At 37.2% G+C, this 12,410-nt stretch overlaps 1 protein-coding gene across 1 annotated transcript in view; it reads left to right on the top strand.

Annotated features, from left to right (window-relative positions):
* Window positions 1–12,410, top strand: part of sik2b (salt-inducible kinase 2b) — an 85,616-nt gene that overhangs the window by 52,427 nt on the left and 20,779 nt on the right. The window contains exons 6-7 of the mRNA XM_022675039.2: window positions 1,350–1,473; window positions 11,836–12,062. Of these exons, the coding sequence (XP_022530760.1) occupies window positions 1,350–1,473; window positions 11,836–12,062 (351 nt within the window). The remainder of the gene's footprint in view (window positions 1–1,349; window positions 1,474–11,835; window positions 12,063–12,410) is intronic.

Genomic DNA, 12,410 nt, shown 5'->3' on the forward strand with positions numbered 1-12,410 from the left:
TATCTTGAGTTTAATTCATTTTCTTTTACATTTTATTAAAAAACTAATAAAAAAAAGAGTAGCACTTTTTGAAAGAAATGTAACATAAGAAAGGTAAAGGGCAAATATTAACCATGTAAGCTGTTTATATTGCTTGCAATTTAGGTGAAGCAAGCATGTGTAAAGCATTTTAATGTAGAATTGCTTAATTTTGCTGAATTAAATACAAGTAACAAAGTAAACTAGTCACAAAAAATATGAACACCACACAAGGGTTAATCAGCTCAATTAAATGAATTGGATAAACATACAGTAAAGAACATTGGTATTTAAATTGTGTGAAACTGACACCAATAAATCCTTAATTCCTGCTATTTACTTACTTAGAAGTGTTTTGTTTCTCAGTAGCATAGTCGCTGTGAAGTGTGGAGAATAGTTTTGTGATATATTGATTATTGCTGAATCTCAGTATTGAGAAATCACCGTTATCATTAATTTACCACAGCTGACAGGTGCTGGAAAAACTTGGAAAATGGGCCTTAAAAGTGCTTGAATTTTACCTTGTAAAAGGTGTATGAACCCTGATGTGTGTATAAATGCTCTCAACTCAACTCCTGAATTTGACATACTACAGTAACTCAATCAGCTCAATTAAATGAATAGGGTGAACAAACAGTAAAGAACATTGGTGTTTAAATTGTGTGAAACTGACACCAATAAATCCATAATTCCTGCTATTTACATACGTAGAATATTTTTTCCTCAGTAGTATAGTCACTGTGAAGTTTTGGAGAGTAGTTTTGTGATATATTGATTATCGCTGAATTACAGTTTTGAGTTATTACGGTTATCATTAATTTACTACAGCTGAAAAACTTGAAAAGGGGCTTAAAAAGTGCTTGAATTTTACCTTGTAAAAGGTCTATGAAACCTGATGTATGTATAAATGCTCTCAACTCAACTCAACTCCTGAATTTGACATACTACAGTAACTCAATCAGCTCAATCAAATGAATAGGGTGAACAAACAGTAAAGAACATTGGTGTTTAAATTGTGTGAAACTGACACCAATAAATCCATAATTCCTGCTGTTGTTTCTCAGTAGCATAGTCACTGTGAAGTGTGGAGAATAGTTTTGTGATATATTGATTATCACTGAATCGCAGTTTTGAGATATCACGTTATCATTAATTTACCACAGCTGAAAGGTGCTGAAAAACTTGGAAATGGGCCTTGAAAAAGCTTGAAAAGTGCTTGAATTTTACCTTGTAAAAGGTGTATGAACCCTGAGTGTTAATGATGTTCATGGTGTTTTTTCTCACGCTGTGTGTGCATGTGTGTGTGTGTGTGTTTGTGTGTTTTCCCACAGAGCATGGGGGTGGTCCTGTACGTGCTGGTGTGTGGCGCCTTGCCTTTCGATGGTCCCTCTCTACCCGTTCTGAGGCAGCGAGTGCTGGAGGGCCGCTTCCGAATCCCGTACTTCATGACTGAAGGTGAGGGAGATATAAAACAGATGAAGAAATCAGAAGTTCTCCATGTTGCTGTTTTCATGCAGAAACACTCACCTAATCTCACAAGCAGCTTATTAACCCTTTAATCCCTTAACAGGCCTGGATTTTTGTCAATTGTCAGCCTGACATTACATCAAAAAAAAATGAAGTAAATCTGCTAATGTAAATTTTTAAAATCAATATTTTTCTGAATACAAATCAAACAGTTCACATCCTCCAAACCTTTAGTTTAGATTTAGTTTAGTCATTATGTTTGTCTAGTTTTTAAATCTATTTTCCTGTTACTGATCTGGAATTACAGTGGCTTTAAAAAGTATTTATACCCATTCAGGGTTCATACGTTCATGAAAAACGTGGAATTTCAATTGCTTGGATAAGTTTTGGAAAAATAAAAATACCCAGAAAGTTTTGGAAAAGTCATGGTAATTTGGTCTATAATCCTGCGTTTCAGTTTATCGATGGAGAAAATGTTTTTTGAGCTAACAAATACGTCACCTCAGAGTTAATTAAGTGATTTAGCCTTTACACAATGGAGCTCTCAGGATCTGACTCTTTTATTATTAAAGATTGTGTGTCAACATTTCTATCAGATTCATTTTAGTTCTGCTATACTTTTAATTGTAGTTTTAGTTGATTTTTGGTTTTACTGCCTTCGTCTGCACTGATGTTATAAAAAAGCATATGTTCGTGAAAAATCGCCTTGAAGGCATGGAAAAGTCCTGAAAAGTCATGGAAATGTATTGGTTAAGTTTATGAATCCTGATATTAAAATTTATCACATTTTGTCACCTTACAACCACAAACTTAACTGTATTTTATAGAAATTCTAAGCGATAAACCAACACAAAGTAGAGCAAAATTGTGAAAAGTGAAATGAAAATGATACATTGTTCTCAAAATATTTATAAAATAAAAATCTAAAAAATGTGACGTGCAAAAGTATTCACCCCCCTTCACTTTTCTGAACCCCCTAAATCAGGGGTGTCCAAACTTTTTTTGTTGGGGGCCAGAAGGATAAATATATTTGAAGTCACGGGCCACAAACAAATAATGAAATATATACCATTTTCAAATAATACTTTTTTCCTGATTTTTTTCATTTACACAGCATTTTACTTGACTAACTATCTTTATCTCTGACAGTGTTGTGTAAACTAAGATTTTTCAAATTGATTTTAATTTCATGATGTCTCTTAACATAAAACTCCTTAATTACAGCAACTTTTAGACTCTTATAGACTCTTTGGCCCGTTTTTCTGCGCTAGAAATGCGCAGCCTCTCCGCTTTTAGACTCTTTGGCCCGTTTTTCTGCGCTAGAAATGCGCACCCTCTCCGCTTTTAGACTCTTTGGCCCGTTTCTCTGCGTTAGAAATGCGCACTCTCTCCGCTTTTAGACTCTTTGGCCCGTTTTTCTGCGCTAGAAATGCACACTCTCTCCGCTTTTAGATTCTTTGGCCCGTTTTTCTGCGCTAGAAATGCGCACCCTCTCCGCTTTTAGATTCTTTGGCCCATTTCTGACACCTAGCGTCCAAACTTTGAATCTCACATTATAAAAACCTGCTTAACCTCGGGCCAACTTTCATTCTACTTCTAAAATACCTCGCGGGCCTCTCCAAAAAAGGAAACAGGCCGCAAATGGCCAGCGGCCGTAGTTTGGACACCCCTGCCCTAAATAAAATCACGTGCAGTAAATTGCCTTTAGAAGTCACTTAATAAGTTAATAGAGTTAATCCAGCTGTGTGTAATTTAGTCTCAGTATAAATACAGCTATTCTGTGGGCCTCAGTGGTTTGTTAGAGAACACTAGTGAACAAACAGCACTATGAAGATCAAGGAACTCACCAGACAGGTCAGAGATAAAGTTGTGGAGAGGAAGTTTAAAGCAGGGTAAGGTTATAAAAACATATCCCAAGCTTTAAGCATCCCACTAAGCAATGTTAAGCACTGTTCAGTTCAACATCCAAAAATACAAAATGTATTCTGCACCTGCAAACCTACCAAGTTATGGCCATGATCCACCAAAACTGACAGATCGAGCAAGGAGACACTGATCGGAGAAGCAGCCAAGAGGCCCATGGTCACTCTGGAGGAGCTGCAGAAATCCACAGCTCAGGTAGATCAGGAGAATCTGTCCACAGGACAACTATAAGTTGTGCACTCCAATGTTTAACTTAAATTATGTTTGTCTCGTTTTTACGACTATTTTCCTATTCCTTGAACTTTTTCAAGTTTTATCGCCTTACAACCACAAACTTAAATGTATTTTATAGAGATTTTTTTTTTTTTATAGTCTCAGTATAAATACAGCTGTTTAGTGTCAACCTCAGTGCTTTGTTAGAGAACACTAGTAAACACCAAGTTATGGCCGTGGTCCACCCAAACTGACAGATCGAGCAAGGAGGAGAGCACTGATCGGAGAAGCAGCCAAGAGGCCCATGGTCACTCTGGAGGAGCTCCAGAGATCCACAGAAACACATAATAGGTGCTGTTTGTACAGCAAACATGTGGTAGAAGTTTCTGTGGTCAGATGAGACCAATGTTGAACTTTTTGGCCTAAATATAAAGTGCTTTTGTGGCAGAAAAGTAGAACTGTGCTCCAGATACAACTAAAACGTGCCCAGTGTTTCAGGCCATGGCTCTTTGGACTGCACTTCAACCCTGGTTATAAGGGGAAAACACACGGTCAAGGCTTCCTACAAATTCATCCACAAGGCCAGATTACACCAGGCCTGAGTGGGCAGGTTGTGACAGACAGAGAGATAAGGGGAGCAAAGAACACGAGGAAAAGCACTTTAGACCTGCCTTCAGATGACCCGCTCTAAAAGAGAAAGAGAGAGTTACTGATGTAAGACATTCATTCTGTTGTATCAGGTTACAAAGTCTCATATAGTGACTCCTTCCAGGTCAGTGTAACATTTGAGAATAGAATTTGAGAATAGTATACAGAATAAGTGTATAAATGTGTGTATATATATATATATATATATATATATATATATATATTTTTTTTTTTTTTTTTTTTTAATATATATAATGAACGAGAAATGTTTTTTTTCCCTCCTTCCGTAACAAGATTTCAGGAAAAATTAAAACATTAATCTTTTCTTGATTTTCTGATGTTTCCATTTTTGAATCGTGTAACAAAAATCAGAACGTGTAATCCAACCTATTGTTGTTACAGCATGCAAAAATAGAACAATAAAAAGATCAAAAATACGTTTGGCTCTGAAAAACAATTTAAGGGGTTTTACTTCAGTTTCTGAATCAGTCATTTAGAGCATTTATTTGCAGAAAATAGCAAAAGTGAGAAATGGCTGAAATAACAAAAAAGAGGCAGAACTTTTCGGAATGTCTCAAATAATGCAAAGAAAACAAGTTCATATTCATAAAAAGTTTTAGGAGTTCACAAATCAATATTTGGTGGAATAACCCTGTTTTTTTTTTTTAGTTTTTCAGTTTTCATGCATCTTGGCATCATGTTCTCCTCCACCAGTCTTACACACTGCATTTGGATAACTTTATGCCTTTATGTGGTCTCTTTTTTTTTTTCCAGACCTGTAGATTTTTTTCATATTTCCTAACATTATAAGTATGATAGACAGAAATAAAAAAAAGTTTTACACCCAATTTTCTATTTTCTAATTTTGATTAAAATTGACTCTTCCAGGACTTTTCCCGTACTTATTTTCTGCTTACATTCAGGGAAGTTTAGTCAAAAACCTTGAAACAAGTCGAAAAGCACCGGCCCCCATTACTCAAAACTCTCACAACGTGAGCTTTTCCCTGAATGAAAAGAACAGTGTGTGCTTTTCCTTTACATTTCCTCGCCACATGTCCTCATCGCACAGGACTGCATCCCCATGGAGCAAGCACATTCCATTTCACACACACACACACACACACATATGCACACACTCACAGTTTCTACTCTTCAGCAGCACACTGCCCACACAGTCCTCAACATAACCAGACGAGCGCTCGTCTTCATTCTCAGCATTTTCTCCTGTTTTTTTTATTTTTATTTTTATTTCCCTTGGTTGTTTCTGTTTACATGAGAGAGTTATGCAGCTCTTATAAGTTAAAATCCTTTTTAAAAAAGTTCCTAAAGGAGCCCGAGACCCCGAGCTCTTACGTAAGCCTGATCCCGACTGCTCTGTTAAGATTCCAAGGTAAAGAAGAGTGAGGAAGGAGCTGGGAAGGGGTTTGGAGCTGGATGTTTTAAGCATTGGGTCATTCCATGTTAGTACAAGAGTCTGGAATCGAGTATCTCCTCCCTCTTTCCTCTAGTTCCTCCCTTCCACCTTGCATTTAACATGCTTACAGAGGTACAGAATAAAAAAGATATCTTTGGAGAACCTCAAAATAGACTTGCTTTTGATACTGAGATACACTTTTAAATCACATGAGCTTAAGGGTTCCTTAAAGGTGTCCTTCGCCTAAAATCCACTTTTTCTAGTTTTTTGTACAATAGAAATACTGTTGGTCTAAATATTTAGAAAAACGAGTCGATCAGGAAAAGCACTGTGTCTACGTCAACCTGTGAATTTTATTATTCATGGCCCCGCCCACCTCGGCTCGGGACCGCCTACAGGCAGAGCTGAAGCCGGGCAGCGACGCTGTCTCGTCAGATAGGAGGAGCTAACAGCGCTAGAAACAGCATGGCAGTTCATTCCTGTGTTATTTGTGCGAATAACACATCAGTGTTTATATACTTTACCCAGTAATTCAGAGCTAAGGAACAAATGGTTAGAATTAGTCTATGGAGGAACAACACCACCAGCCAAGTACAATTGAGATAAGTAGGTATATGTTTAGAACAGTTCTGTTTACACTAGTTAAAAATAAAAATCCACCCCGGGTTGAAGTTTTATTTTCTGGCCTGACCTGTACTACCCACCTCTGTGTGTAAGTAACTATAGGTTTAAATAGGATCTCCGGTGGATTTGGTGTTTTACAGAGACTCTAAGACTAGGTCAGTGGCTGAACTTCTTTTAGCAGGGCATTATTATACATGTTGTAAAGTAACATATGACATTGCAAAGGCTTATTTGTGGAAAAATTGTCTTTATTTTATTTTATAGACTGTTGTCTCATTGCCTCACAGTGCTTTTAGCCAATCAGAGGCAAAATGTTTGCATGTATGAATATTCATGTGCAAGAGCGGAAATCCTGTAGTCCACCCATCACACTGTGCTCATTTCCCATTACATATCTATAGAGATTATATCTGTCTAGGATAATTTATTTTACTTTAATCATGGATATTTGAAAATATTTGGATTGCATTATTATACTTTTGTACATTTATCGTGATATTATTTTAGGGCCATATTGTGGATTAAAATTGTGTGCTTGGGGTCATTGTGTTTTTGCATTACCCAAAATCAGTGATCACAGAATAGAAGCCCCAAACTACAGTATAATGCTCCCTCCACCATGCTTTGAAGTTAAACTCAATGACGAAAAACATGGCCACAAGTACAGAATTGAGTATTTCTTGCCTCCAGCTCCACCCAGCTCAAATGGAAACTTCACACAATTGAATTAATTTTCACCTTACCTGAAGTGTTGTGTCCAAAGTTTACTTGGACACTAAGCTTACTGTGGCTAACGAGGCTAAGTGATTAAAGCTTGAAACTCACCAATTAACATGGTGTTGCATTTGCCTGAAGTCATGTCAGCTTGTTGTTGTTATGCAACCTCAAATAGACTTGCCTTTGATACTGTGACATACTTTAAAATTGATTTTTCTCACCAGAAATAATTCTTCAATTAAGATTCAGTCAAGGTCAGAGCTCTTACTTAATCATTACAGAACAAAACACATCTTCATTTAATTAATTATTTAGTTTTTTATTTATTAATTCAATTCTGTGCTTTGGGTCATTGAGTTGTTGCATCACCCAACACCAATGATCACAGCAAAGAAGCCCCAAACTGTAATGCTCCCTTCACCATGCTTCACAGTTCAAATAAATGACTGTAGAAAAACATGGACACAAGTCTGGAATAAAGTAGCTCCCTCTTGCCCTCACTTTTGCATTTAATATACTTAAAGTTTCAAAAAGAATTATTTTATGGAGTAAAAGAAGAAGATCAAGGCTCAAAATGAAACTACACAATTTACCTAATTTTTATCTTAGCTTATTTCTCGTGGATCAGCAGCCAGTGTGTGATCCAAAGTTTAGAGTCCAGAGTTAACTCTGAGGCAAGTGAGGCTTAGGTAATAGAAGTTCAAAGCTCATCAGTTAACATGGTGTTGCATTTGTCTTGTCATGTCAGGTTATTGTTATGTAACCTCAAATAAACTTGCTTTTGATAATGTGACACACTTTTTAACCGCATGAGTTTTTTTTTTTTTTTACCAGAAATTAGGGTTCCCACAAATCCTTAAGTTCTAAAATTACTTAAATTTACTGTAAATTTGCTGTAGATATTAATTTAAAGACGGTGCATTTAGTGGTGATGGAAAAAGCACATACTAACTTTAGCGGTGAGCTAGCTAACGTTACCAGGGAGAGAATTAAGGTTAGCAGCTATTAAGTTAACATACTAATTTAGTGCCGAGTTAGCTAACATACTAACATTAGCAGCAAGCTCGCTAACATACTAACATTAGTGGCGAGCTAACTATAGTTACCGTGGAGAAAACTAAGGTTAGTGGTAAGCTAGCTAACATACAAACATTAGTGGCGAGCTAGCTATAGTTACCGTGGAGAGGTTAGTGGGAAGCTAGCTAACATACTAACATTAGTGGTGAGTTATTATCTAATATATTCTATAATTTATCTTATATATTATCATTAGCAGCATTCTAGCTAACATAACATTAGCAGTGAGTTAGCTAACATACTAACATTAGCAGCAAGCTAGCTAACATACTAACATTAGCATCACACAAGCTATCATACTAACATTGGCGGCAAGCTAGCTAACATACAAACATTAGTGGCGAGTTATTATCTAATATATTCTATAATTTATCTTATATATTATCATTAGCAGCATTCTAGCTAACATAACATTAGCAGTGAGTTAGCTAACATACTTACATTAGCAGCAAGCTAGCTAACATACTAACATTAGCATCACACAAGCTATCATACTAACATTGGCGGCAAGCTAGCTAACATACTAACATCAGCGGCAATCTAGCTAACATTACCGAGGAGAGAACTAAGGTTAGTGGTGAGCTAACTAACATACTAACATTAGCAGCGAGCTAGTTAACATACTAACATTAGCAGTGAGTTAGCTAACATACTAACATTAGCAGCAAGCTAGCTAACATACTAACATCAGCGGCAATCTAGCTAACATTACCGAGGAGAGAACTAAGGTTAGTGATGAGCTAACTAACATACTAACATTAGCAGCGAGCTAGTTAACATACTAACATTAGCAGTGAGTTAGCTAACATACTTACATTAGCAGCAAGCTAGCTAACATACTAACATTAGCATCACACAAGCTATCATACTAACATTAGCGGCGAGCTAGCTAACATACTAACATTAGCGGCGAGCTAGCTAACATACTAGCTTTAGCGGCGAGCTAGCTTACATACTAACATCAGTGGTGAGCTAGCTAACATTACCAAGGAGAGAACTAAGGTTAACAGAAAGCTAGCTAACTTTAGCGGTGAGCTAGCTAACGTTACCATGGAGAAAACTAAGGTTAGTGGCGAGCTAGCTGACATACTAACAGTAGCAGTGAGTTAATTAATATACTAACATTAGCAGCAAACTAGCTGACATACTAACATGAAACTGCATCACAATGGAAACATTGAAAACATTGAAAAGTTTGTTTTGTCTTCCCATACAATACATTTTCTACCAAAGAAATTATAACTACATTTTTGTGTCTTCAATTTTATTTATTAAGGTCTTATAAAGCATTAAATTTTACTTTCAAAATGAAGCAAGAACCCTGGAAATACTGCCTTATTCAGCATTTTAATTCGATTCATTCAAAAGAAAATAGAACACCTCCTTTTCATTCGTTATTTAATTTTTTAATTGACTTAAAACAATTATATCATATACCATATGATATACACATTATACATTTTAAAATGTATTTTTTGAGGAATAATAAAAACATGTGCCTATATTAACACAAGAAGCTCTTTTTTTTGGAAACAGATTATGGAGATCAGAGCAAAAAATTAGATGAAAATATTAAAATATGTGGGAAAAGTCACAAGACCTCAGATTTGGAGTGTGATAAACATTCTGAACAATTTCTCGCTTTAATGTGACGTCAGATTCATATGATCAGTCTGTCCGTGTCTGACCGTGTCCGTCCATCACTGGCAGTGGTATCAGGCAGGTCAGATTCCTGGATGAGATAATGTGCTTGAGTTAGCCCACGTCCAGCTAGCCTTGTCTGGTTCGTCTGTAGAGCCGTGTTTATCTGAACCCACCCAGCTGCTCTCCGCTGGGCCGGCGGCTGGTACTGCTACGTGCTGCTGCCGTACCTGCGGCTCCGGAGCTGTCAGTGTTTAACACACAGCAAACAAACACTGTTCCTCTCCTCCAGGCCAGACAAACCCTTAACTGTGACCTTTTCATCACTGTGACAGAGATGCTTCATGCTCTTCTCTTTTCTTACCCTTACTTGTGCTGTATCTTCCTTTTTTACATATTCTTTATATCTTTCTCACTCTGAGCAAAGCAACTCATTCAGCTTCCACTGGTCAGCAAAAAGAAAAACAGAGAACAGAGCAGAAAAGCAGAGCTGTCGCTGGTGCTGGTGTTCAGTTCTGTAGTAAAGTCCACAGTTTAAATGGATTAAAGCTTTTATAAGCCCCAGTAGTGAAGCATAAAGAGGTTATTGGTACCAGTGCTAATGAATAGCTGATGTTAGATAGATAGCTTTTTCAGTTGTGTTTCTTTGGCTGTAGTGTTGTTTTGTTTCATATGTGATTAGTTATTTTGTTACTTTCATGTTTCAGTTGGTGGTCATGCATTTTTTTTTGGCCCTTAGCAACAAAAGTGTTTATTTGTTGCGTAAATGTTTTTGTTCCATTTTTTTTATTTCTATTTTTGAACCAATTTTCTCCCAAATTTAGAAAGGCCAATTACTCAACCCACTCATAAGGAGTCCCCCTTTCACTAGTGATGCCCCAACACTGTTTTATTATTTACTCATGAAATAAATGAAAGAGTTCTGAAAGAGTCCTGGTCTGAAAGTAAAAATCCATCTCTGGGTTTTGTTCCAACTGCCTTGGTGGCTCTGCTGCGGCTCAGCCAACAAAACCCTGGGGTGGCTTCACCCCCCTCTGTGTGTATCTATAGGTTTACATAGGATCTCCGGTGGATTTGGCATTTTAGAGACTCTTAAAACTAAACTGCGTAATGCTTTAGAAAAATATTTAAAGAACTAAGGTTTCCAGAAGGATATATTAATATAGTTATGTACTGTACTGTTCACTGGGCTTGGAGAGTCAGCCTAGCGCTAGCTAGCTAGCATTAGTGAAGTTAGCTAATGTTGGCTAAAACCTTAACACGTCTTCGATACTAGTAATGTACCCTTCTATGCCGTTGCTATATCCTTTTAAAGAAAACAATTCTTGGTAATAAACATCCCTCTTAAGCCCATTTTCCTATATCATTCATGGTAAGACGTGGTAATAGCTGAAGACATGTGGTCCACACCATGTTTAATTCCTCCCATCACAGCTTCACTTTCATTTAAAAATGGCGGCAGGGTGAAAAGAGTGAAAAGAGCCTAATAACCTGGTTTTTAATCACAGTTTTAATGCATTTTGGCTTGTTTCCTCCTCCTCCAGTCTTACACACTGCTTTTGGATAACTTTATGCTGCTTTACTCCTGGTGCAAAAAATTCAAGCAGTTCAGTTTGGTGGTTTGATGGCTTGTGATCATCCATCTTCCTCTTGATTATATTCCAGAGGTTTTCAATTTCGTAAAATCTTTTTTTTTTTCCCCAGAGCTGTATGTACGATCCCAAAATTGACACACATCAAGCAAGTGATATATATTTTTCGTGCCTTATGCTATTTTCTTCTGCTCATTCAAACACCAAGAAAAAATCGAAATAGTCCTGATTCATTTTAGAAACGAATCATGTGAACTGATTTACATGCCACCTGGTGTCACTGCCTCCTGGTTTTGCAGTGCTGTTAGCCAATCAGAGGCGAATATTCACGAGCAAGTGACAAAATCCTATCGTTTCTCCCCGCCCACTCCTCCATCGGACTAAAGCAGTGTTATACCGGATCACCAAAGCACTTTTTTTTTTTTTTTTTTTTTACAAAATACAACCAGCCAATGGAATGAGACTTTTAATTAATTTAATATGCATTCTTCTTCCCAATAGACTGTGAGCACCTGATCAGACGGATGCTGGTGCTGGACCCGTCTAAACGTCTGTCTGTGGCTCAGATAAAGGAGCACAAGTGGATGGTGCTGGACGTTCCTGTGCAGAGGCCTCTGCTGTACCCACAGACGGGTCAGGCGGAGGGTGAGACGGGTCTGGGAGAATACAGCGAGCAGGTGCTGAGACTAATGCACAGCCTGGGCATCGACCAGCACAAGACTATAGAGGTGAGCTCATAACCTACTGCATTATTCTGGGGGATGGATTGAGGAGATACTATAAATGATTCAGTATCTGCTGTACGATTTTTTTATTAACTACTGAAACTAATGTGTGATAAAATGTGATAAAATTATGAAAGTGATGACGCGTGTTTAGGGGAGTCATTCAGTTCAAAGTAATAATCCGTGATAAAAAACATTTACAATCAACATTTATTGATGCTCATAATCAGCATTCAGTGATGCATTGGAAAGTTAATTATTTTCAAGTAATTTATTTGGCTTGCTGAACTGATGCAATTTCAGTCCCCTTGGCTTTGTGCAGATAAATGCATTATTTATATCATCATTATT

Source organism: Astyanax mexicanus, chromosome 18 (assembly GCF_023375975.1).
Source record: "Astyanax mexicanus isolate ESR-SI-001 chromosome 18, AstMex3_surface, whole genome shotgun sequence".
In the NCBI taxonomy this organism is placed as follows: Eukaryota; Metazoa; Chordata; class Actinopteri; order Characiformes; family Acestrorhamphidae; genus Astyanax; species Astyanax mexicanus.